The 27,685-nt window shown below is 37.8% G+C and overlaps 1 protein-coding gene across 1 annotated transcript in view; it reads right to left on the bottom strand.

The window, feature by feature from the left end:
• LOC5573815 (protein Wnt-1) overlaps nt 1-15,236 on the bottom strand; it is a 57,621-nt gene extending 42,385 nt beyond the window's left edge. The window contains exon 1 of the mRNA XM_021847307.1: nt 14,487-15,236. Coding sequence (XP_021702999.1) covers nt 14,487-14,590 — 104 coding nt within the window. The 5' untranslated portion in view covers nt 14,591-15,236. The remainder of the gene's footprint in view (nt 1-14,486) is intronic.
• Between the last annotated feature and the right edge of the window lie 12,449 nt (nt 15,237-27,685).

The following is a 27,685-nucleotide window of genomic DNA, read 5'->3' as shown; positions in this document are numbered from 1 at the left end:
AAGTTCGAGTATTCGAAAAAGTTGTTCGGACAGCCAAAGGAATCCGGAAGGCAAACAGTTTAGTTCGTAATTCACCCGGTGGTTGGTGCTAGTGAACATGTACATTTTGAACTTGAAATTAAAGGTATCATTCCGTTACTAAACACATCATCAGTATTAGAGATGAGCAAAAAGAATAGGCACGGACAAAAAGTAACCCAAAAAAAAAACGAATCGATATATTTCCCATATCTATCTACGCTCGTTTGTCAGTTTTTTTTATAACGCTTGTCACGTGCCCTGTTTTGCGCGCCACGCCACACATGCAAGTATAGTTTTCTGCTACTCCGTACTCTCAGCGGTCTCCAGCATAGACAGATAAATTTACCCGACCCACTTGCATCCAGGCAGATGATAGATAGAGAGAATAAGTGCTCACTCAATGTGCGAAGTATGAGAGAGCGAAAAAAACGGAAGATACGACGCATGTCGCGCAATAGACAGTGAATCGCTCTTTTTACCGTACGCTCATTCTATGCGAGCCACTGAGCAACTGAACCGTTTAAAAGATCCGGTTTACTGAAAAAATTGAGTGATTCGGATCGGATCCGCTCACTAAAATGCGGTCCAACGTTGGTATGGAAACCAATTTTTACTCTGGTTCTTCAACTTGTTATCGAGATATTGAAGTCCAGTTTTGGAGTTATGTTTCATGATTTCGAAAAGATATAATGTCCAGAATGTTGTTCAGAAAGCCTGTGGCGTTTGGAAGTGGACCTTATTAAGGTCAGGTTTAAAGAAAGTTCAAAGGACAAAAGGTCGAAAACTGTTTGCTTGAAAGAAATTTGTTCTTGCTTTGAAAACAAATTTCAACCTTATGTCCATTATTTTTTTTTCGACCTTTTGTATTTTCGACCTTTAGTCATTTATTCTCTCCATTTATATAAGAATCATGTTAAATTCACTCCATGTTCAAGTGATTCAGAGATGGTTCGATCCATATCCAAGTTTTAATTTTTTAGTTATTCAGGGCTTTTATTTTCAAGTGATTCATGTCAGGTTGACTTTATATTCAAGTGTTTCAGGTACGATATACTTCATTTTCAAGAGTTCAAGGGTTAATTTATTTCATATTTGATGCATTCATTGATTAATCACTTCATCTTTAAGTAAGTCAGGTCTGATTCACTTCATTCACAGGTGATTCATGTCTGATTTACTTCATATACAAGTTTGATTTAATTCTTTTTAGCGATTCGGATCGCATTTGCTACATATATAAGGCATTTATGACTGATTAACTTCATTTTCATGTGATCCAGGTAGAAATGGACAAAAAGAATTGAAATCGCTCAAAAGATGCGGATCACTTAAAAGAACAAGTGATCCGTGGCTCTTTTTTTGGCGCCAGTCGGTTCATTTGATCAGCATGGATCAGACGAAAAGGGACTCGAAAAAAGGACGAATCTCCTTCGTTCGTTTCTTGGCTTTGTTATAACGCTTGTTACGTGCCTTGCTTTGCGCGCCATGCCACGCAAATTTTTCTGCTGCTCCGTGCTCGCAGCGCTCTCAGCATAGACAGATAAATTTTCCCCGCCTACTTTCATCCAGACAGATGGAAGATAAAGAAACAATGCTCACTAAAATGGCAGAGCACATTTTGCTTCTTCTTTTTGATTCGGGTAGGAGAAATCGGCCAAGTACATCGTTAGATTCTGGGGAAGAATGAGAGAGCGAAAGATACGACGCATGTCGCGTAAAAGGGAGTGAACCGCTTTTTTCCGTTCGTTCTTTCTTTGCAAGCCATTGAGCCACTGAACCGTTCACTAAGATCAGGTTTACTAAATTGAGTGATTCGGATCGGATCCGTTCACTCAAATGAGCCGTTTTGCCCATTTTTAGATCCAGGTCAAGTTTCCCTTACTCAATATTCTGTATGTCGAATTTACCCCAACTCGATGGAACGCGTAGCATACTTTGATCCCTTTGTATGTCGATACTCGATGTTCCTTTACTCGATGCGATCTGTTTCAGTTTGCTAGGCAAGTTTACCTCTCTAACTCGATATTTCCATGAACATTTCCAAATATCCCCCAAATGTTAATAAATTTCATATATTTGATTTTTATGATTATACTCAAAGTAAAATAGAGGTTAACAGGTCATTTTAGGGCAGCAAAAATTTATTTTTTTTAAATACTATTCAAAAAGTGTCGGGTTGATAAATGTGTTAAAAATTTTCACATTTCATTGACCATTTTAAATGTTGAAAAAATTGAAAACTTCAAAAATTGAAAAACATGTGTTCTGTATCTCGATACCTCCCTTACTCGATCGTCCCTTCAATATCGAGTTAGGGATAGTTAACTGTAATAAGTAATGTTCTAATTTTTGTTCAAGTGTCTCAGATCATATGCTTTAATTTTTTAATGATTTTTAAATCTATTCACAATCGAGACTTTTCCCTGAATGTTTCCCTGAATGTCCCTTCCCCGAACGTCAAATCCTCGAATGATCCTTTTCCCCGAGTGACCCGTTCCCCAGATATTGATGCAGTTGAAAAAGGTACAATTCTTTCCAGTGGTAGGGTGATGAATCAGACAGAACGATAGGCAATTGAAAGAAGGAGATATTTTGCTCTCCACTAAACGCAAACTGCTATGGATGCCAAGAACGGTGTAACTCGAAAGAACCGCCAGTGAAATGAAAAAGGGTGCATATCAGATGATCGGTTCATTCACGAATAGCCGGGGAATTTCGGGGAAATGGGCTGTTCGAGAGAAACGGGGTATTCGGGGAATCAGCGTTCGGGGAAATGACATTCGGGGAAAAGCAGCACAACCCGTGTGGCACGTGGAAAAAATCGAGGAAAAATCCTTAACTTATAACGAGATCCTTAGCACATTCCGAGTGATATTTAAATTTCTGAAGAGTTTTATTGAGTACCAATAAATCGGTCCAAAAAATAGAAAGACAAAACATTGAAAGGACATTGCAAGATCTAAAAAACAAAAGGTCCAAAATGATGTTCGGTGTGAAATTTTCCCTGTTTATAAATAATGTCCAAACATTTAATTCTTCCATTTCAACTCTTCGACCGTCTGTCATTTTGAATCTTTGTCTATCGAGCTCATTTAAACGTTTTGTTTTACGATCTTCGTCGTTCTGTCTTTTGGCCTTTTGTATGGATTCTAAGCAGATTTAGCGAGGGGTTCCTGTCAAAATTCTTCAGAAATCGTTTCAAAACATCAACCGAGTATTTCGTAATTTTAATTTCACACAACTTGGGAGAAAAACTTTGTAAAAATGTTCGAAAATCCAGCAAAAATAGAGCATGGAAAACTTAGTTCTGCGAGACAAGCAACACAAATCTCGCGCAAATTTTTCGCGACCAATTTTCAAGCATTGGAAGAAAGTTGCTTCCCGGATCATGAGATAAAATGATGCAATCGAAAAAACTGTTTTGATTTAAATCCCGGACACTCTACTCTGGGGAACATTTCACACACTATTTTACAAAATTTTGCCTGTCGGAAATTCTTATTTTGAAGGCTTGTATTAATATATATTTTTTTTAGATATTTATGACAATTCAGAATATACAACTGCACTTGACGATTCTTTAATAGCGTTATGAGTGATTTGAGTTTTCTAATTATTATTCTTATGAATCGTTTGAATCAGTGTTCAGAAAATAAGGCAAAATTGAAGAAGCGTTCGTTTTCATGATTCTTAGAAAACACCACACATTTCTATTTATTTTAAATTATTAAAGTTTCGGAAGTGTAATCTTTATCCAAAATTCCGAAGCTTGATAATGCTGATGAATTATAAAGATATATTTCATATGATCTACGTTGAGTTATACTTTACAAGCGTCCATAATATGAACCAAAACGGTTCATAAGAATCTTTACTGTGCATTGCGATCACTAAGTTTTCATCCCGAAATTTGAGAGAACCTTAAATAATCCGATATAAATTCTAGTAACCTAGTCATGCGTTATTTTTTATTTAAACTCAAATCCACATGTCCAAAGAAACATTTCAGATTTAATTGTGATGAAACGTCATGAAAACAGAATTGTTGCATGTCGAATTTCGAAGCTTTTAATATCCTATGAAATTCAAAATTTGATAAAATTCAGAAGACACTTTTTCACATTTCCATATAGGCCATTATAGCAGCCAGATTGTTTTATTAAAAAGGAAGTTTTTGTTTGGGAAATCTCTAGTTTAATCTACATATCTTTTTTCTTTCTTGGCATTACGTCTTCACTGGGAGAAAGCCTCTTTGTTTAATGTTCAATGAGCACTTCTCCAGTTATTAACTGAGAGCTTTCTTTGCCATTTTCGCCTTCGTACATCTTGTGGCAACTACGATGATACTTCATGCCCAGGGAAGTCAAGAAATTTTTCTTTACGAAGAGATCACCGACCGGGAATCGAATCCAGAATCTCACTAAGAAGGCGTATAGCTAACTTAAATTTCGGTAAAATTTATCCATTCTATACCGTTTTGATTCATATTACGGACACTTAAGGACTCAGGGAAATATAACCCAGCATAGAGCATAAAAATAAATCATTCTGTATGATTTCTTAGCGCTATCGAGCGTCGGAAGCCCTTTACTTTCGAACGGTGGGTGAAGAATTCGCTTCCGCAACTTCAATAATTTTAAATAAATCAAAATGTGTGGCCTTTTCATGATTCTTATTTCGGACGCTTCCTCATTTTTGCCACATATTCCGGACACTTTGAATCTAATTCCGGACAGCTCATGATAATCATTAATGGAACAGTCAAATCATCAATCGAAATCGTTAAACCACCAAAGAGACATCTAAGGTAGTTGGGCGTTATAAATTTTCAAAGATATTTATGGAAAAAGTTTACTAAAACAAGCCTTGAAATTGAGAACTTTTGAACAGCAAAAATTGAAACATTTCGCGTGAAATGTTTCCCATACAAAGTAGAGTGTCCGGAATTTGAAGCTGTCCGTAATATGAATCGAAACGGTACAACTGTGAGGTACACGCTATGTCTAAACCAGCAGATTATGCAAATCGAATGGACCTCGGATTTTTTCCCGCTATCTATCAGTATTTGGTCTATAATTTCATAATCGGAAGGTTACAAAATAATCTATCGGTGAAATTTTTCTCATACATTTTGTATGGGCTGAAATGTGTAGGAAAACGTGATTTTTATTGATTTTCATAGTCTGTATATGGAAAAATAGCTAAAAAGTGAACAAATATCAAAATATCACCGATGGAATATTTTAAAACCCTCCGATTATGAAAATATAACCCAATTTCTGAACTCTAGCAGAAAAAAATCCAAGGTACACTCGATTTGCATAGTCTGTTGGTTTAGACATAGCGTGAGGTATATATGTTGTCTTGATATTCGGATTATTAAAAATTGCAAAGATCATCAAATTCAGAGTTAGAAAACCATTGAACAACTGATAAATAACCATCCAACCACGAACATCCATCTAACCTGATCTTCCCCAACCTCCATCTAGAAAAAAATCGGGTCACCTTCAGTCCTCTTGTCCTCGGCAAGATAATCACTCGCTTGATTGGCTGTTGCACCGCTTCGTCGTCGTCATCATCCAGCAGCCGGCATCTATCACAGGTGTGAAATGCAATTAATTTGCTTGTCAACTTTTAACATGGGAATCCGAGCCGGAGGCGTACGCAAGCCAACCAACACTGCTTGTTAACGACGCGCAACAATTTATGTCCCCGGTCACCGAAATGCACCCAAAATCGTTGTCCTTTTGGGCGGAAGGAATTTATTGCACTTTTTTTTGGGGGGAAGATGTTTTCGTCGCGGCCGCAATGTGTCTAATTAAATTAATTTGACTGGAAGCGGTCTAACAGACAAAAGACTTGGGTGTGGACTCCCAGCAAGCGACGAACCCGATCCCGAGATGGACGACCGAGCATTCAGACAGATCGGGCATTTGTTAATGGCGTAATAAATGACAAATTAACACTGTTGTGTCATTTCTCATTCGACAGGCCATAATTTTTCGCGTCCGTTTGCCGGGAGGAGGGTTAAGAAGGATTCGAGACGAGTGGGAGTGGGAAGCCAGAACGTAGATGCTGATCAGGAACAGGAAAATGATTACCGATTTGATTAATAGTAACAGACAAGCGCGGTGAAACGAATATGAGACGGAGAGAGAGAGCATCACACGAGTGGGTCTAGCCGTTTGATAAATTAATTTAGTTTTATTGCAAATCGTTTCGCGTAACCAAGCGGGGTACGGTGGTTGCGCTCCATACAAATGTAGGCCAAAAGTCTAAATACTATACTACATTCGTAAATCAACGAGGTTTGTTGACCGTCCTGAAGTGTGTCCTGTGTGGCAACTTGCAAAAACTCAGAAAACTTCAAAAATTTTGGAGGGGTTCTCTATTTTGTACTTATTGTCATATTCAAAAGGGAAATTTATCTAATACGATTCGCAACATCTTCAAAACAAAGAATAAAATCTATTGTTACCAATGAGACCGATTGGGCTAAATTTTATTGACATTTAATACAGGAACAGCGGTTTTGAAGTAACAATCAAAAAATTTGGAAAATTCAAATTTTCTTGTTTTAGTTGACATCAACAGTTCTGATGACGATAAAAATCGAAGTTTACACCAATCGAACAAACATTGGGGTATTATTCAACATTATTGAAAGCAAAAAAAACATCGGCAAAAAAATTTGCCAACTTTTTTTGTTTGCTGTTAATTAGCTATGGGCCACTGTGTGGCGTCAAGTTGTGTACTAGCAGCCGTGTGTGTCGGTAGACTGACTGACGAGCGAAAAACTCGAGCCGGACAGTAGGTTATGGAACGAATATAATTACCGTACTGCAATTGCAGCAGTTGATCGGTTGGATCGATTGGAAATCGGTTCGTCTTAGCAGTTGGCGATCGATAGGTAGGTCGACGGTGCAGTAAGTAAACTGTGCTACAAGTTTTTTTTTTTCAGTGGGGTTGTAATGGAACGGGTGTCTTAATCGTTGTCGCTGTCGTTCTATTTGATTGTTATTAATTACGAGCAAATTTATGGCTTTACTAACGAGATGTTGCAGTATGATTAGCTAGATGTTGAGATTGGCAGGGCATTTGCATGCATTCGGAAGTGGTGGAAAAGCCTTCATCAAAATTCACAATTTATGATTCATAAATGTACCGATATGATTATCTCGCGTCTAACTGTTCTGGACATCATGATGCAATCTCTTAAATCCCACAACTACAACGAAAAAACCCACCGGAACACTGCGTAAATTCTTCCATGAACCGCACATAATCTGCTGGTCACGTAAAACCGTTTCCCTCCAATCCCGGGTCCATCTCATCTTCACGCACATTTCGATTTCAATTTTCGTCGCATGACGAAAAACGGAACGTTTCGCTGCTGGGGCAGCCGTTAGTGAGATGTTGCGATCACGGCTCAAACTGAAGACTCAAACTCAAGAAGAGATACGACGGCGGAGATCAGCGAAGTCAGCGTGCAAAACATGTGTAAATTTTAATTTGAAGGAATTTAACAATTTCATTTTCTCGGTTTGTCGCGATTTTTCGGGGGACTGCTGCGCGCTCGGTTGTCATCGCTTGAGAATTGATGATTTATACGCAGTATGATGTCCCGAATCGGAAGAAATTATTTGTATGAATTTGTTTTTGATTATGTATTATAAAGGGATTCAAACTTTTTTGTTTATCGTAATGATCGACTGGATGGCGGAGTTGCAATCATCATTCATTTTCGTACAAAACATCAACTTTTTTCGTATTAGGAAACCAAATTTTTTGAACCTTGAGTGTTTCTGTTGAATTATAGCTTGGTTAATATACTTTATAGCTGCCTATTCGCTTTTTCAATGCTCTGGACAGCAAGTTAATTTGCTCCAAACTGACTTGCGAAAATTGACTCACGATAAGTCAAAATGTTCTGTCTTTGTTGACTTCAATGCAAAACATTGCTCAAGGAATAATTCACAAAGCAATTCCAACGGCAGAATTTCAATCGTTGAGGATATTTCTCAATCAACGTCAAATACTGAAATACGTCAGAGAGAATTTCTCATACAAACACTTGTCCAAATTTGATTCGAACTTCCAATCCACTTCCAATGGGCATCTCTTCACACTCGGACCACAAAAACTCATCATCGTAATTCGGCAAACTTCCCGAAGAACTCGTCAACCACACACGCACTCGTCGTCAACGGCGATGGTGCCGGCCTGGAATGGGAAATGTTTTCGGTTTTTATCGCTCCTTCGACGCGACGCGAATTCCCTTGGGATGTCAATCATCCTCTGCTCGTGGTGGTGGAAGTGGTGGGTTCAAGGATTCGCTCACGAAGGCTATTCCGGCCACGGGGACACAAAAAGTTCGCCCTTACATAATAACCTCTTGTTACAAAATAAATTAGTTTGTCTTTCTGTCCCAAGATGGGCAGAGAATTGTCAACGCCGGCGGAGTCGGGGGAGTCCGGAACGCATCGGACCAGTTGTCCCCGGATAATAGCCGGTATTGTACCGAGTGGGGGAACGCGAACAAAAAACGACCAATGGCAGTAATAATAATTATCATAAACAACATTGCTGTGCATTGTAAATCATCATTTTCTGCTCTCGTAGTCATTTTCCAGCCGTGGACGTGACGATCGGTAAGCAGAAGTTCGTCAGCAGCAGCAGTATCTACAGTGTTTGCGTTGATCTGTCTGTTGTCACATATTCTACCTGTGGCCGTCCAGGAAGAGTCTTAAAACGGGACATTAAACAGAGCAAGATCGCGAACGATCCGAAAATACTAATAAGGTGCAGATGGTCCGGAGCGATGCGAGATGCAGTCATTGGAAGTTTCTCGTCGGACGGACGGACGAACGCTTCGTGAGAATTTCTGCGAATGCATTTTGGGATATTGGCTGGCGCACGTCCGGAGATTTTCGAGATCGCTAACGTAGACAACAATGCTGTGAGAATTCGAGGCGGATTTGATTGCTGATTTGATCGGGGTTATGGTAATCAAACTGCTTTAATCAAAGTACTCAAAAATTTTCTTAATCACGCTTTGAGCATATTGTAAAAATGGATGTCACTGCCTTCGTTGACTGTGATTTGCCTTAGGCTGACAACTGTAGCGTGATTCTCATGATATTTCTCTACTTCGACAACAAAGCTGATAAGGATGCATCACAAAAGCATCATTACATAAGAAATTTTGTAGAGACAATTCTTTCGAAACTTTTACAAATTTTATTGTTTAAGCAAGGGGCCTTTTCCTACAGCAGCTATAAGCGTGAGTTTTACTGCCTTTGCTAACTGTTATTTGACTGTAGTGTGAATCTCATGACTTTTCCCAACTCCGATTACAACGCTGAAAGGTTACAAAGCACAAACGACGTAACATATCCAACAAATCTGAAGGCTATTCTACTGGTCTTGCTCTTCTAGACATAGAAAAAGCATTCGGCAGTGTTTGGCATGAAGGTTTGATTGTAAAATTAAAAAACTTTAATTTTCCAACATACATTGTTAGAATAATTCAAAGTTATCTGTCAAATCGTACACTTCAGGTTAATTATCAGAACTCCAGATCTGAAAGACTTCCTGTAAGAGCTGGTGTTCCTCAAGGTAGCATTTTGGGACCAATATTATACAATATTTTCACATCTGACTTACCTGAGTTACCTCAGGGATGTCAAATATCCTTGTTTGCGGATGACACAGGCCTCTCCGCCAAAGGACGAAGTCTGCGTGTCATCTGTAGTCGATTGCAAAAAAGTTTGGATATATTTTTCATACTTGCAAAAATGGTAGATTTATCCTAATGCTTCCAAAACTCAACTAATAATATTCCCACATAAACCAAAAGCTCTTTATTTGAACCTTCAAGTAGACATGTTGTCACGACGAGAGGGGTTCCAATAAATTGGTCATATGAAGTTAAGTATCTAGGGCTCATGCTAGATAAGAATTTAACTTTCAAAAATCACATTGAGGGCATTCAAGCCAAATGTAATAAATATGTAAAATGTCTCTATCCCCTTATTATTAGAAAATCAAAACTTTGTCTTAAGAACAAGCTTTTGATATTCAAACAAATTTTCAAGCCAGCCGTGTTGTATGCTAAACCAATATGGTCTAGCTGTTGTAATAACAGGAAGAAAGCTCTGCAGAGAATTCAAAATAAAATTTTGAAAATGATTCCGAGACTTCCTCCCTGGTACATGAGTTAGTTGAGTTACATAGAATATCCAATGTTGAAACATTGGAACAAATGTCAAATAAAATAATTAATAATTTCAGGCAAAAATCGTTACAATCTTCTATTGCCACGATTAATGCGTTATATGTTTAGGTTAAGTTAGGTTAAGTATATTCAAAGCGTTTTTTTCTCTTATAAGCAGGTGAAATCAACTCACCTGTAAAAAATCTGAACTGCTACGGCAAATGAAATGTAATATGTTGTTAACAAAATGTTAATAAAATCTTAAATTTGTTTTACCAAATTAGGATGATAGTGTTGTCTAATAACACAGAACACCTAGATATAAGAAATGAATGTAATGTTTGGAATGATACTAATAGAGAAATTAAAAAAAAAGACGTAACATAATAGCATAATTGCACAAGAAATTTTGTACCGACGATTCTCTCGAAACTTTAACACTTTTTATTGTTAGAGTAAGGGGCTTTGCAATATCAAAATGTGCTTTGAAATGAAATTTCATTATGGTCGATGAAATTTCAACGAAATCACGATTCATAAATACTCAATCAATTCCGAAAATCTTTATACATTTTTTGAAGCAAATTTAGTTGTTTTTCAACTGTTCATACAATACATTTTTCTTAAAAATGGTTTTGACTGAGTTATTTCACAAAAACTACCCAAAAACATGATTTTTTTAATGAAAAAATAACATTTCTTTGGATTACTTAAGTTTTTATTGTCGGGAATTGCATTTTTTTTTTCTATAAAACTTAAATTTATAAAGCATCTTACCTTTATTATGAGATGAATAGTACATATAATTGTTAACGTATGCAAACATATGTTTGTTTCAATTTTATTTTAAATTGTTGCAAAGTCCTTCTCAAATGTTTAACATGTAAGAAAAACCAGTTTTAGCGTTATAGATAATATTTAACTGGCAAAAATGTGAAAAAAGGCATTTTTCGTTAAAAAAAATCATGTTTTTGTACAGTTTTTGCTGAATAACTTTGGATAGACATTTTTTGTGAAATTTGATGTATGAAAGGTTTGAAAACAATTGAATCAGCTTTAAAATCATGTGAAAATATTTTGAATCGGTTGAGTAATCATGAAGTTATGGTCAAACACAGTTGAAATTTTTAGTTAAAATGAGGAAAACTTTGGAGTAAATTACTATTAAACTTGTTTTGATTTTAGACAAGTTTGATGATCCACAAAGTTTTCATAAATTGAAGTTTAAAGATATTGATGCTGAAAGTTTTCAAATCGGTTGAAAAATAAAGATATGTATAATTCATTGAAGGTCATTTATTATAACCTGAAAATTCACCTTCAAGACCCTTGCGCCACCGCTAAATGTTGATATTTTTGGCACAGATTTTGAGGTTTCTCTTTTAACGTGATTTGAATTCAGTAGAGCAAACGAATTTTTGGTTTTGCGAACTTTTTAAAAATAAGCCTTTTATGGAAAGTTTGAAGAACATCAAATTTGTCTAAAAAGAAAACTAGTCTTAGTAAAGTCCAAAATGTTTCCTCATTTTACTGTAAAAATCATATCTGCTTGACCTTAAAGAAAACTTCATGGAAGCTTGGCCGATTCCAAATGTTTGTACAGTTTTTTGAAGCACCTAATGCACAGTTTAAATGCAAAAAAAATTGCTTTATGGTTTTCTTCTTACATATATAATTTTTCGTTGAAATCCTAAATGAAATCAACTCTAGACTGATCAAAAATAATAAATGTTTATCGTATCTCTAAGAGCTCCTTGAAAAACTCGTCTAGAGATTCTTGCATAAATTTCTCTTATTTTTGTTCATGATTTTTTGAAGAATTTAGACTATACATAACTCTTTATGATTCTGAACTGTTAAGATTGAATGATTTCTACAGGAATTATGGTAGGCAGTTTCCAAGGATTTTTGTTAGCTACATATCCAAGCATTGTCTTAGGCAAGGATTGCTTAAGAAATTGCACCAGGGATTCTTCAAAGGAATTTGCCATAAATAGTTCTTAGATACAGTCAACTCTCCCTTACTCGATATTGAAGATATCATCGAGTTAGGGAGATATCAAGTTACAGAACACAAAACCAATGCAACTGCCATCCAAGGGACCATCGAGTTAGCCATGAAAACCAACTTTTACTATGGTTCCAATAACTCGATATCGAGATACGAAATATCGAGTAAGGGAGAGTTATCTGTACTACCTTATCTTTCTTCAGAACCATTTTTGAGCTTCTTGCAACAAAGTAGCAGAACATCTCCGTTTATTGGAATTTGTATACGAGTTTTCCCTGTATATTTGCATAATTCTATGAGTTACTCCAGATAACAATCCTATGGCGATTCCTGCAGAAGATACCATGAGGTATTTTTTCATCACTTGGAATTAATCTTGTGATTTTCCATAGAAAAAGTTCAATCATGTTTCTCAGGAATCATGAAATTTTTCAAATTTTAAAAGTAATTCTTGTAAATATGTATTTCATATTTTATAACGTTTTTTAACAGCCTTCTTGATGTCAAGATGAAGTTTACCGGGACCGGATTTACCGTTCCGTTTGTAATGGGATCCGACGTATTCATGTAATAAAAAAGCTTGGTTAAGTTTCCGGAAAGGTCGAAAAAAAAAAACGGAAGAAACTAATCTGTCATATTTTATAACGTTTTTTAACAGCCTTCTTGATGTCAAGATGAAGTTTACCGGGACCACTATTTCAGAATAATTAAGATAATATCGTCTAATAATTACTTCAGATTTTACTGTCATTTCTCTAAGAACACCTAAGAAACCATCTGCATAGTTCAAAAGAAATATTAAATATGCTTTTTCAAGAAATATTAGAAAAAACTCTTAATTTTCAAAAACATTTCCTGAAGGAAATTTCCTTAAAGAAATCTAGTGGGTTTCCTAAAGAAAATCAAGAAGGAATTCTTCAATGTTTTGAATTTTCGGAGTATTCTTTAGAAAATTTATCTGAAAATATCTGAATGGAATTCAGGATTTTTTTCCAGAAATTTTATGAGGAGTAAAATATTCCGGAGAAATTATCAGGAGTGATGTATAACGAAATATCCCAAGAAAAAGTCAGTACAAAATTTTCAAGAATTACTAGAAAATATGTGAAATTTATTCCTGATTGTATCCTTAAACCAAACGTTAGAAGCATTTCTGGTGTTATTCCTGAAGGAATTCAATAGGAAACATTCGAAGGCATCCGTCTAGAAAGTTAATGTAACACTTGTTGAACTCTTATAACAAAACATAGTAGAAACCAGGGAGAAAAAGTGGAGTAGTTTATGGAGGAATTTCTGCAATGAATGTTAGTACCAAGCTCAACAAATCATCAATCAAATCATAAAACATCAAATATTAGAGTACATTGAGGTGTTTCTGGAAGAACTCCTTTAAGCATTATAATTTCTTGGAGAAGAAATTCAAAACAAATCCTACAAAAATCTCTACAGCATTTATTCTACATTTTACAGGGCGATTTTCTGTCGGATTCAATAGAGGCATACTTGCAAGATGCCTGAAGAAGTACATATACTAACGATTCATGCAAAACAGAGTGCGGAGGCCGTATTTAATAATCGTTTTGCGTGAAATTCATGAATGACCTTATGAGGTCGCCTCTGATGGAAATCTTGGCTACGCCCATGCATGAAGATGATAGTACATCTAGTAATGAAAAGTGAATGATGTTTTAAACAATGATAATAATCAAAATAAAAAAAATGGTAAATTACTTAACCTTCATACTATTTCGAACAATTTTGCACAATAAATTAAGTGGCAGTAGCATAATTTGCAAAGATTTTCAATGTGAACCTTCAACCACTACACAAAAATATTTGGCGCTTGTTTTCCGACGGAGTTGTATTCAAAAGTTGTCCATCTCACAGATGCGGATTTGTTAGAAAGAAGGACCTTTATGATGAATCAAACGGACTCATATTATGGATGATAACACTTCTCCCGCTGCTCCACAGTTTTGAATCAATGCTTCTAACTTAGTAACGGTTTCACATCCTTCCAACTGACCATACAAACTTCATCATTCCATCTTTTCTACACACGAAGCAACAATTTTGAACGATAACTGTGATTCAAAGTTTTCAGTCTGAACATCCAAACTCAAATCAATTCCTGTACTACTGTCAAACATATATAGGCCGATATAGGACATCTGCCTCAACTATGGTAATGAATTTTATTGAAATTGCTGCTAAAATTAAGTTAACTCTACTTACCACCACATGGACCCCCGTCCTCGTCCGGGTTTGCTTTTGCTCTCCACCTCACCGTTCGCACTGACCGCCATCAGGCAAACCAACACTATCGACACCAGTTCCATCGTCCTTCCTCTTCCGTTTCAGCGTTACTTATATCTTCCGGTTACTTCGTTATCACTTCAAACCTAACAAGCTCTAATCACCTCTGTCAACTCTTTCGATCACCAACTTTCGTTTTCGGCAAGAATCCTCACCCTATTTCCTAACACTGTCAGACGCGGCTATCACTGGATCGATCATTTTCCTCCGTTCACTAACTTGATCATCACTATCCTTCAAGGACACCGCCGGTACACACGGTCCTCTCGAGATCGATCACCAACGGCGCCGGAATTCTCAAACTGAATCCACACTCCAGGATCCAGGGTGTACAATCCTCTAAATCCTTCCCAAGTTTTGAGGTCGATCTCACATAAACCGTAAACCCCCACACCATCCAAAACCAAAATATGCGACGGCTCTAAAGTAACACTTTCCACAAAACACGGCAAATCAATGGGGGCCGCCGAGTCGAACGAACATCAATCACGATCGCGCACGAAAACTGTTATGCTGACGTTCTGCGCTACTAGACCGACGATATCCTTCGGGCAGCAGCAGCACCTTTCTCATGTCTGGCTTGCATCTACTGCTCTCTCGGCGCGCGCTTATGCCCTTAGCACCTACGAAGTCGCAGCCGTCGTCGTCGTCTTCGTCACTTTGTTGGATTGTTTCACCACTCCACTCTCCACTCTCAGCAGAAGCAGCTGCTGGCATGGGAAAGACACTTCCGTCTCGCTCTGGCACGGTGAGACATGGCCTTCTCGCTCCTGCCTTTGCATCACTGCCAACCGCTTCGGCATTTTTCGCTATCGGTCTCCCTTTCTCATTCTTTCTTTTAAGCCCCGCATCGGCACGCTTTTTTGCTTGCAGCGCTTACTCGCTTTTGTTTTTGTTCTCTTCACTTCTTCCGCTTCTTCGCCGCTGTCCGACGGCCTACCCGATATGTGTATGCTTTGCGGACTCGTCACCACCTCCTTTTTTAGTTTCTTTTCATCCTCCGTTTTCTGCCGATCGATCGTGCGCGGGATTCGCTCTTTCTCTTGTGTGCGGCGCGTATTCTCTCCCTCGGCTTGTCCGGAGCGGGGCTTTTCCAGCAATAAAAGACCCTCAAATTAGCCGGTGTGAAAAGAAAAGAAACTTTTCACTTTTCTTTTTGCACTTAAGCGCCCGCACATGCTCGGGCTCTGCTTCTAAGCTGCGCACGATCGCGTTCTTATTTTTCTCTTGGGCTCTCCTCGCTTCGAACGGTTCGCTTAGCTCAAACGATCGGGACCGGCACTGAGAGGCCTTTTTATTAATGAAACTATGAAGATAAACAAACAAACAGCAACAACAGTCGGCGAAGAGAACCGAACAACACTCACGAGGTGCGGCGATCACTTGAGTGGTCGAGTGTCTGCTGATTTTATGCTGCACCAAACTCACTTCGATTGAGCACTGAACTTGTTGCACTCGCGATCACTATTAAGCATGTTTCAACACTGTATCGTTGCGTAATTAAATTCTATTTAGTAACTTTCAAACTGTCAATACCTGTCGTTAAATGGTGCTTCGTAATAAAATGTTTTCAGTAAACAGAAAGCAACAAGAAACCCTACGTCTAATTGTGTTGTTACCCGGCTCGAAGCATATGCTGAACTGAAAACTGTTTTGGCTCAACACTTGTTATGATTATGAGATGAGATGACACCTCTCCTGTCTACGCCTAATTGTCCCATGTTGCTATCTTTTTTTTCAGGTTCATCGCGTACCCAGTACACTGTGGATCAGATGTTGAGATCAATTCAATTTAAATTATATAACCACTTAGAAAAAAAGTTAATCTTGAAATATACTAGCTTGAGTATAAAAAACTCGGTATTAAATATAGAAAAGTATGAAGAGCACTTTAATCCATCATCAAATTCTCTGAGGGTTTGGAATTTTGTTTCCTAACACCTTAATTCGGATATTGATCTTTGGTGTACGGATAATAGAGAATCCAACAGCTAAGATCTCAGTAATTATTGGTCGAATCGTGGTAAAACTTCTCAAGATCTCGGTGAAACTCCTACCGAGATCACGATAAATGTTAACCGAATCTCAGTAGCTTTCGTCGAGATCATGATAAAAATTTGATTTGCTGACATCTTGGTAAAATAAGTACAATCGTACAGCTTCGTAATCTAAAATTACCGCCTTATCACTTTTTGGGTTCTTGGCGAATCGTTGATGCTATAATTTAAGAGTGTATGTTTGAAATAAAACCCTGAATTATACTTAAATGTGATATGAAACAATTAATATTCGAACTGATTTTGACCCTTGAAACTTTTAAAACAAATTTTCGAAATCTTTGTAAAACTAAGCCACGTGCGATGCACATATAACAGCGGTTATGCAAGTCTCATTTCCTGTTTAAAACGTTTTGCATATTCGCCCATTACAATTATCTATTTTTAACGTTTCAACACCGGAATCACCATTGGGACATCTATGCGTACAGTGGCAATCATTCACTTACCTTTCAGCATACCTCTCTAGCTGTATCGTGTGAGAGAGGGTGCGAAACGAAGGAATTATAGGGACAGGGAAAACGATGACGGCCACAATATACAAATCTCGAAAACTTATTCAAACAGACTCAAGTCAAAAAAGTATACAAACTTACTTAATCGATTCTACGTGTTTCGCAGACGAAATTCTACACATTTTGCTCTAAACCAACTCGATTTTTCACTTTTAGAACGTTTACTTTCCGGAATTACAAAACGACGAAAGTAAGATTTTCAACTTTCGCTACCTAACCACTACTTTCGCCGCTCCGCTGTATGGAGAGACAAACTGACTTAACCACGAATCAAAACAAAACACTATATGAGCCGATTTTACACTGGTACAAAAACGTCGAAAGTAACTGAATAAATCGGCTTATCATTTTGTAATAAATTTTTTTGTGGGAAATAACAGGAACTCCCTAGTTTTTGAATGCGAGCTTATTGTATGCAAAATTTAAGCAATGTACACGGCTAAAAAATGTGAAAAAGGTGATTCATTTTAAAACAGTTTTAGAAGACAGGTTGTGATTCTTCTGAATTAATTTTCTCAAAACTGTATGAAAGTTACTTACGTCGATTTGAAAAAGTAATCGAGAAATGTATCTGGTCTCGAAGTGCCCGTATTGTACCATGTTCGTTGCGCTCACGCGTATAGTTATGGTACGACGCTCTTGTCAGGCATGTTTGTCATTGCGTCGTTTATTCTGTGCACTATGGGTGATGGTAAGGCATTGTGTGGACATTGCCGCTGTTTAGTGATGGCTTTTAGAAAATAGTTGAACATCTAACTTTAAACTTGACATTCAAGTCAAAATTACCAGCAGCTGTGCTTAGAACTGCAGAACTCCGTGTGAAATACACTGATAAAAATCGACACGTTTGATCCGTGTGTTTAAAATTATGTATCGTTTCATGAACGGTCGATTTGTTGTGGTGTTTTTACAAACTTCGTGTGAGTTACACATTAAATTCGTTTGTTTTTCTTTATCAAGGTGTCGACTACCTGGAAAAACCTGGAAAGTCGGGGAATGTCAGGGAATTTATTTTTGACTTGGAAAGTCAGGGAAAATCAGGGAATTTCATTTGAGGTCAGGGAAAAAATATCAATACTACAACATCAAACGAGTTTATTGTCTGCGAAGTAATTGATCATGCTAAATCAATACAGCATGGCTTTGCTTTGCAGCCGTGGACTCTAACCACTCGACTAAGGAACCAGGACCCAGAAAATTATCCAGAAATTCTGAGGATGATTCTCAAAGTTCCTCGATTATTTTTAGTAATCCAGAAAATCATTGAAACGCAGAAATTTCAGGAATATCATTTGAAATAATCTTGATAATTAATTGACAATTGCTGGGATGGTAATAGTAGTAGGCTTGAATTTCGCGAAAATCACGTGGCTTTCCCAGTACAGTAGTTCAAAAACGTGAATCTCATCAAGTAGCCTATGTTGGGTGCATGAATTTTCTAAAACGTTAGTGTCATTGAAGGCAGCGGAAATGAGCTCTAATTATATTGTTTGATTAGTGTTTGCAATATAAAAGTGAAAGCGATGAATATTCAAGGATTTGGCTAAATCGCAGCCTTAAAATATAGTGTAAATATGTATTTAATGTCGTGAACAAAGATTGTCCGGAATCACAGGCAAGTGCCTTTAAATCCGGACATTGTGTTGAAGTGGTATCTGTTACTTTTTCGAGAGTGTAATTAAATAATATCATTACAATATTCGTACAATGTTATTGTAAAAAGTGTTACTAGTGAACAGAATGCCGTTCGGATGTTCAAAAACGATAGATCTAAATCATCATCGCAACAATTCGATCGCACTGCGCCAAATAGAATATTTTTGGTTTCAGGTGAGGTAACCAAAGCTTAATTATGTTTATTTTCTCTTTAAAACCGGATTCGCTGCTGACAAGTAATTTCTTGGCCTATCTTGATGCATGGGAAATTCCTGCAAGGAACCGATCAAGAAAGCGCTTTTTTCTGATCGCAGTACGCAGTTGAAAAGAGATGTCAATTCAAACGGGAGTCGCTGCAAGGAATCGACGAGAAATTTCTTTAGCTATTCCTGTTCAGCAGCAAATTAGGCTTACCACCAGCCTTTGCTACTGACAAGAAAAGGAATCGTGTATCTCGATGCGTGGAGAATTTCTTCCAAGAAATGGTCAAGAAAATCTCATTTTTCTGATCGCAGTACGTAGTTGAGAAGAAATGTCACTTCAAAGGGGGCTCTCTGTAGGAAATTTCTTGACCCATTCAGTCAAGGAATTTCTTTACTTTTCTTGAGCGAAACAGCATACTTAGCTTAAAGCTACAGTAATTTTGGGTTGCCCTTAGGGTGTTTTGCAATTTTCAAGGTTTTTGCCTACAGCAGCGATGGACGTGAGTTTCACTGACTGTGATTGGCTTTGTTTGGCTACTGTTGAGTGAATTTCAGATTTTTGCCCAGCCCTGCTATTGACAATTTGTGATACAGCCAACTTTTACTCGTTGCACTAAAGCTGTAGCCCACCTAGTGAAAGACTTTCACTAATCGGGCTAGAACAAAAGAAAATCAGAGCTACCAACATTGACAAAATTCGTTTTATGTCAGAAAGTGACGCTTGTCTTCGTTTTAGATGGGCTATAGCCCACCTAACGGGAGCCCAATTAAAACGAAGTGCAATTAAACATAGTGCAACGAACGAAATTCGACTGTATTACTTAGAGATACTCGTAGATGAATTCTTAGAAGAGTTCCTCGGAGCATTACTGAAGGTACGACAAGTACAAGAGAAACATTAGAAACCTAAATGCATTCTGTTAAGAATATTTAGATATTTTTTTTGGGGGAGAAAAACTAGGGGTAATTTATATCGAAATCCTAAAATATTAACTGTAACGAATCATTGTGAAGAATTATCATAGATATTCTAAAAAAAAAGAAGGCAATTAGGAAAAAAATTATGTTATCCTGAAAAATCAGAGGCGACTCGTAACCTCACGGATCTAAAAATGATTATTTCGGCAAAATTAGATTATAATGCAAACAGTAAATTATTAGAATTGTCTTTTCTAATGAAACTCTTCTCAATAGATGCAAATTTGTTGCTGAAATTCAAGAATTTCTATTCGTGGAACTGGTAGATTTGAGGTTAGGGAATCGCCGCTGTGAAAAATATTTTCATAAGCATTCCTGAAATAGTTCTAAGAAATCCAAATGCTTTTTTTAGAAATATTTTAGACTGAAAGAAATTCTCTAACAATTTTTAGAGAATCTTGGAGATGAGGAGCTTCTGGAAGAAATCTTTCAAGAGTTCATTGAGAAGTATTGAAGGAATATCTGGCAATCTATGTAGAATTCCTTGAAGTAATTCTCCAAGAAAGTTGGCATTGGCTAGAATTTAGCCTGGAAAAAGAAATAACCAAATTTTAGGATAGCTTTCTTCCAACAAAAAAGTATGGTGGATGATCGTAAAAGTGTTGCCTCTTGTATAAAAAAGTTATAATCAGGAAGGAGTCCAAAATTTTCGTTCATGCCTAAAATTTTAAAATAGGTCTAAGGTAGTTCACTAGCCGAGAACATTTTTGTTCATACGGATCTTCAAGTTTGAAAAGTAAATAGTTTCTCAGTTGTTCAGTTCTATCATATCAACTTGAATAAACGTTCAAAAATGTCATCTGGCAGGTACATATATCTCAATAAAATAAAAGCTTTTGATCAGTTTATTCATACGACCTATAACATAACGAATATGTATCTTCTTGTACAAATGTTACTTATTTCGGTTCAAATTAACCAACTAAGTGGTCTGGAACTTTTCTGGAAAATGACTGGAAGGTCAGGGAAAGTCAGGGAATTTTATTTTCAAAATTGAGTCGACACCCTGTTTATGAACTGATTAATAAACTGACAACAGGATTCCATAATTGTTCCACATATGTTCCAGAGGCTTTCTTTTTCAGTTTCGTATGCGTCAACCTATGGGTGCATAGATCATCAACACAATTTCAAAGTATTTTACTTATGGTTAAAGTTGGTGGATTCATTCATTTGCGCAATTAGTGTATTATAATGCAATCGATGAACCTCACTTTCGATTTCCATGTTCAAAATTTCTAAATTGCTTGTGATCAACCCATAGTGAAGTCAATTGCGGTCGGATCTCGGGTCGAACTACAGTCATCATCATGTTTCCAAAGAAAAGAAGCAATGTTTGAAGTTGAAAATGTTACATGAAAATTTGCGGATCCTTATTCCTTTTTATTGGTGCATGATGTCTGAAAGAAGAAAAATACATTGCAATTTTCTAGAAAAAAAAAATGCATTACTTGCATTATTGAACAAAATGTACGGTTTAGGAAAAATCATCGGATTCCACTAGCAGTTTTTTTTCTAGTTTTCAACTCCGAATAAATGGAATATGCTAATCCCGGGCTTTCCAAACCATGGATTTGTGGGCTCCGCTTGTCGCTGGCTCACTTGTTTGTAAAAAATATTCAAGTGAGCTTGCGATAAGCAGAGGTGCCTCGAATCTATATTTTAGGGAGCAATGGTTCTACTGCTAAATTTTTTCTTCCAATCTCACGAAATTCATGTTCTGTCACACATGGCTACCCAAAGCCACTACATTTCGTATTCAATAAGTAAAGCATTATTTAAACTTTAGACTTTCATGTTTTGATACACACGAAAATCTTATGTTGACACCCTGAAGTCAATGACGAACTTTTTATGGCTACCACACTCGAGTCACGTGGTTTGCTTATTGCGCATATCTGTAAGTAAAACATACGAATTTGAAGTGTGGATTTTTTTAAAGTAGTCGTGTTGAACCCCAAGAACAGCGGCTTCATTTTACAGCAAAAAATAAAATAAAACTGCGATAACATGTTTAGTTCTTGATATTTTTGCACCATCTTTTACAAACTCTCTTAAGTTTTCTAGTTTAAGAATCCGTGCCGATATCAATCATTGGTGATTTGGTTTTGATGATATTACGATATTCCTTAGAGGACCGACATTCTCCATATAAAATGTTTTTGTTGATAATTTTGATTTACGTCAATTTATAAAAAATAAAATAAAATATGTGCTATACAATATCAGGTTCATTTCATTTATTTAGTTAACATCTAAACAGATAACACTGAATCAACTATTTCACACCACAATACTCGGTTCGTGGCCGCATCCCTCCACCCTCCGTTCTGTCCCACGCTCGCCAAATCGATACGCACTTGATCCGCCCACCAAGCTCGCTACGCTCCACGCCTTCTTGTACCAACCGGATCCAAAGCGAACACCATCTTTGCAAAGTTGCTGTCCGGCATTCTTACAAAATGCCCTGCCCTGGATACTGGGTTCGCCGTACAGTTGGGCGAGCTCGTGGTTCATCCTTCGCCGCCACACACCATTTCCTGCACACCGCCAAAGATCGTCCTAAGCACCCGACGTTCTAAGACTCCAAGTCCTCCTCGAGCATCGTCCACGTTCCATGCCCGTAGAGGACAACCGGCCTTGTGAGCGTTTTGTACGTGGTACATTTTGTGCGGGTGTGAATCGTTTTTGACCGCAGCTTCTTGTGCATGCCATAGAAGGCTCGACTTCCACTGATGATGCGCCTCCGTATTTCACGGCTAACGTTATTGTCAACCGTCAGCAAGGATCCAAGGTAGACGAACTCGTCGACCACCTCGAACGTATCCCCGTCTATCGTAACACTGCTACCTAGGCAAGCCCTGTCGCGCTCGGCCCAACCAGCTAGCATGTACATTATCTTGGACGCATTCATCACCAGTCCAACTTTTGCTGCCTCGCGTTTCAGGCGGGTGTACAGGTCTGCCACCTTTTCGGCCGACGATGTCCATATCATCCGCGAAGCAAACAAATTGACTGGATCTCGTAAAAATCGTACCCCGGCTGTTGAGCCCGGATCTCCACATAGCACCTTCTAGCGCAATATTGAACAACAGGCACGAAAGTCCATCACCTTGTCGTAGTCCCAGGCGGTATCCAAACGAACTGGAATGTTCGCCTGAAACCTTCACACAATTTTGCGCACCTTCCATCGTCGCTCTTATCAGTCTTGTGAGCTTCCCGGGAAAGCTGTTCTCGTCCATGATTTTCCATAGCTCTACGTGGTATATACTGTCGTATGCCGCCTTGAAATCGATGAAAAGGTGATGCGTTGGGACCTGGTATTCACGAAACTTTTGGAGAATTTGCCGTACAGTAAGTAAGTACAGTACAGATTCTAGAATCGTACCTCCAAAGCATGACTGCTTCATCTCGTCACACCATGCAACTGAACAAAGCACAATCAGTGCTCACTTCTCGTTCTACGTTTCTACTCTGCTATCACACTCATCAGGACGCAAGAACCAAGGCTCTATGGAAGCCCCAAATCCGCCTAATACAGTCGAGCCCCACCGCCAGCTTCATCACAGCCGTCCTAATCCTGTTATTGAGACTGGGGTAGGGGTCTTCCACCGGACCTTTGTAGGCAAGTACTCGAATGTTGTAAAAACTGCATGCTCTGATTCAACATCCGCTTCTAGTATCGGCTTCTGGCCGTTCGTTTCCGGCCATCACACGGCCGATCCAAACTACACGCTGCATATCCTCTGGAATGCGCTTCACCAGGACGCACGATCCGTCCAACTCAGCCGTCCTGGTCCTGTTGAGACTGTGGAAAGGGGCTTCCACCGCGCTCATTTTGGCAAGTATAGTACTGTTAGCTTCACCTCACAAACTGAAACCACTTCTGCTCTCAGCAATGATCCCTTGCATTCGAATAATATTAAAACGCAGAGTCATCCCGGCCCTGTGTTTGGGGATATGGAGGGGGTATTCCAGTCTATAACCTCAGGCTACTCCAGTGACGAAAATTATGCCCAAAATTCTTCATCACATCCGTGGCGCTTCGTGGAAAGCATTTTAGAAGCCCCGGGCTCTTCTGCCTCAGTCATGCCTACTCCAGCCCCCGCTCATCACAGTCGCCTCGGTCCTGATGGCAATTATAGTCCGGGGTCTTCCAACCTGCTTTTGCATGCAAGTACATTCACGATTTGGCCGGATCCATCACCTCTTACATCCCGGGTTAGCAGCCAACAAGACGAGTTTTGCGTTGCTGCTTCGGATAACGCACTCGGATAACACACTCTATCTCGTCAGGTATTTGGTAATGGTTATGAGGTATTTCGTTGCGATCGCAATATCAATAATTACCGCAAAGTAAAAAGTGGAGGCGTGTTAGTTGTGGTAAGATCAACAATCAACATTCCAAGCCAGAGAGCTCGAGAATGAAGCTTGGAGGAGCTCAGAGCAGGTGTGGACGTCGATAAAGCTAGGTGATCGTACGTTATTTCTGTGCGCCTTGTGCATTCCGCTTGATCGTGTACGCGATCGAGCCCTTGTCGAAACTCATTGTCAGTTAGTTTTTTTCTGTTATGCAAATGGCTAATGCAGTGGTTCTCAACCTTTTTGAAATTGCGGCCCCATTAGAAGGTCTACAAACATCTTGCGGACCCCTGATAATATATTATCTTGAAATCGAAGCTTATGCTAACGAAAGATTTGCCCATAGTGTAACTCAATTGAACGAACCACAAATTAAGAACCAAACTAAATAACTGAAATAGCTACATCTTGCGAGATTTTCACGAAAGATCTTGTTAAGCACCAAAAATATCAATTGGATCCTGTTCACAATATAAGTGGAAACTACCAAAGATCTCAGAGTAAATGAATACATTTCCTTGGCAGACAAACCCAAACATTGCGCCGTTATAAAAGAATTCGGCTATGATCATGTCGGAAACTTCAGTAGAAAATTAGCCAGGAATCTACCAAGTACAATTTTGGACTGAACAAAATACGAATTGGAAACCTGGATCTTAGTATTCTAAATACAAAGAAACCTCCCATTTTGACCATTGTTGCATGAAAAAACAGCCAATAACACAGCGTAACAAAAATGACATTTTTGCGTGTCTCAAGGATCAAATTATGTGCCTCTAGTAGATTTGGGGTTGCTGAATATGGTGCCATTCTCAGAAATGTTCCAGCACGTCACAATTTTTAGCTACAGGTCACCAAAGTTGTATAAAACACTGGTTTTATTCATGTTTACATGAAATTTAAAGTACAATTTATCAAAAAATTTTGTAATCTCATCCATCAAACATGCAAAATAGAACTTGAACTTTCATTTCAGACATAATTTGATTGAAATTGCTCGATTAAATTTCGATTAAACCGATTTTATCAACATGCTTGCAGTCTCCATACAAAATTCTTCGTTTCTTCTATATGGCAAAATACAAAAATTCTCTAAACCATTAAACAATAACTTTTCCGCATCGAAAGTATTACAAACTTTGATGATAAGTATTGTTATACACATAAAGTTTGAGTTCTGTGGCAAATTAAGCCAATATATTACACAGCGTAACAAAAATGACATTTTTGCGTGTCTCAAGGATCAAATTATGTGTCTCTAGTAGATTTGGGGTTGCTGAATCTGGTGCCATTCTCAGAAATGTTCCAGCACGTCACAATTTTTAGCTACAGGTCGCCAAAGTTGTATAAAATACAGGTTTTATTAATGTTTACATGAAATTTAAAGTACAATTTATCAAACTTTTTTGTAATCTAATCCACCAAACATGCAAAATAGTACTTAAACTTTCATTTCAGACATAATTTGATTGAAATTGCGCGATTAAATTTCGATTAAATTGATTTTTTCAACATGCTTGCAGTCTCCATACAAAATTCTTCGTTTGTTCTATATGGCAAAATACAACAATTCTCTAAACCATCAAAAATTAACTTTTCCGTATCGAAAGTATTACAAACTTTAATGATAAGTATTATTATACACATAAAGTCTGAATTCTGTGGCAAATTAAGCCAATATATTACCTTACAAGCTGGCAAACTTGCATGCAAGTTGGCTGAAATAGTCATTTTTAGCATTTTCAACAGTCGATATCTCAAAAACTAGACGTGCTATGATATTTCTGAAAACGGCAATGGATTCAGCAACCCTTAATTAAGTGAATAGCGGTATTTTGGTGCTAGAGACAAAAACGTGTTCCGCAGTGTTACCTTACAAGCTGGCAAACTTGCATGCAAGTTGGCTGAAATAGTCATTTTTTGCATTTTCAACAGTCAATATCTCAAAAACTAGACGTGCTATGATATTTCTGAAAACGGCAATGGATTCAGCAACCCTTAATTAAGTGAATAGCGGTATTTTGGTGCTGGAGACAAAAACGTGTTCCGCAGTGTAATTAACTGTATTTACCAATATAAATGGTATCAGAAGGAGTTTGTAGAAGATTTCTTCATGAATCTTCTAAGAAGATTTTCGAAAAGATATGATATATTTCCTTGGATATTTTCCAGTAATCCAAGGAGGCGAAAAATTAAAACAAAATATAATATAGGCCCAAAAATTAGCTCCGGAAGCTGCTATTCATATTTTAGAAAAGAAGCTCTTTTTTATGAGTAAACCTTCAAAGATTAGGAATTTCACAAGAAACTATAATCGCCTCTCCACATCTCGATATCGAAGGGACCATCGAGATAGGGAGAGATCGAGACAAAGAACAAATTTTTGATGAATACAAGATTGAAAAACACTCCGTTGCCAAGAAAGTAATACACAAACAGACGTTATTTTGCGCTCCTAATTTGTTTTTAATCCTAAAACTTTGGTCTAGTAACCTTCGATATTGGTCATAGCGACATACGGAGAGAGAATTGAGATCGAAAAATCAACAGAAACAGATCGAGATATGGAGATATTGAGATAAGGAGGATATCGAGATATGGACACACTTAAATTATTTCACCGACCTCAGTAAAATTTTTCGCCGAGAACCCAACAGCTGAGAATTCGGTAATGTTCAACGCCGAATTTCGGAACTTATTTTACCGAGATTTCGGCAATCCAACTTTTTTGCAGAGATCTCGGCGAACGTTACCGAGATTCGGTAAACGTTTTCCGAGATCTCGGTAAAAAAATTACCGAGAATCGTCAAATTATTACCGAGATATCAGCTGTTGGGTTCTCGGCGAAACCGTTTAAGTGTGGAGAGTGAAAATGTATGCAGACTGAAGGGACTTATGAAATCATCGACATAGGGTGCAATATCGAGATGTAGAACATCGAGATGTGGAAAGTCGACTGCACTATGAACATTTACAACAGCTCTAATAAAAACCCTGCTGACAGATTTAAGAGGATTCCGCCAATATTTTGAGTGGTAATAGCGAATAATTTCTGGCCACGAAGTTAGTAATGAAGATTGTTGGTCAAATCTTGCTAGAAAAATCAAAACAAAATATGCCAGGAATCTTACATAGATACCTCCAGGAATGATCTAAGTTTCATTTTGAAGCTCGCATGGATATAAAATATACAAGCAACGCAGGTAAGGAAATACCTGGCTTGCAATGACGTTGAAGGACGCACAAAAACCTGCGATTCGGTAATGATGAACTCTAGTAAAGTAAATTAAATAAGAGACTACTCACATATATCTATCGATCAAAGAGCACGGCACACATTTACAATG

This window comes from Aedes aegypti, chromosome 2, assembly GCF_002204515.2.
Source record: "Aedes aegypti strain LVP_AGWG chromosome 2, AaegL5.0 Primary Assembly, whole genome shotgun sequence".
NCBI classification, from domain to species: domain Eukaryota; kingdom Metazoa; phylum Arthropoda; class Insecta; order Diptera; family Culicidae; genus Aedes; species Aedes aegypti.
Note: the sequence above shows the minus strand (reverse complement) of the source record. Positions and strands in the feature narration are given on the sequence as shown.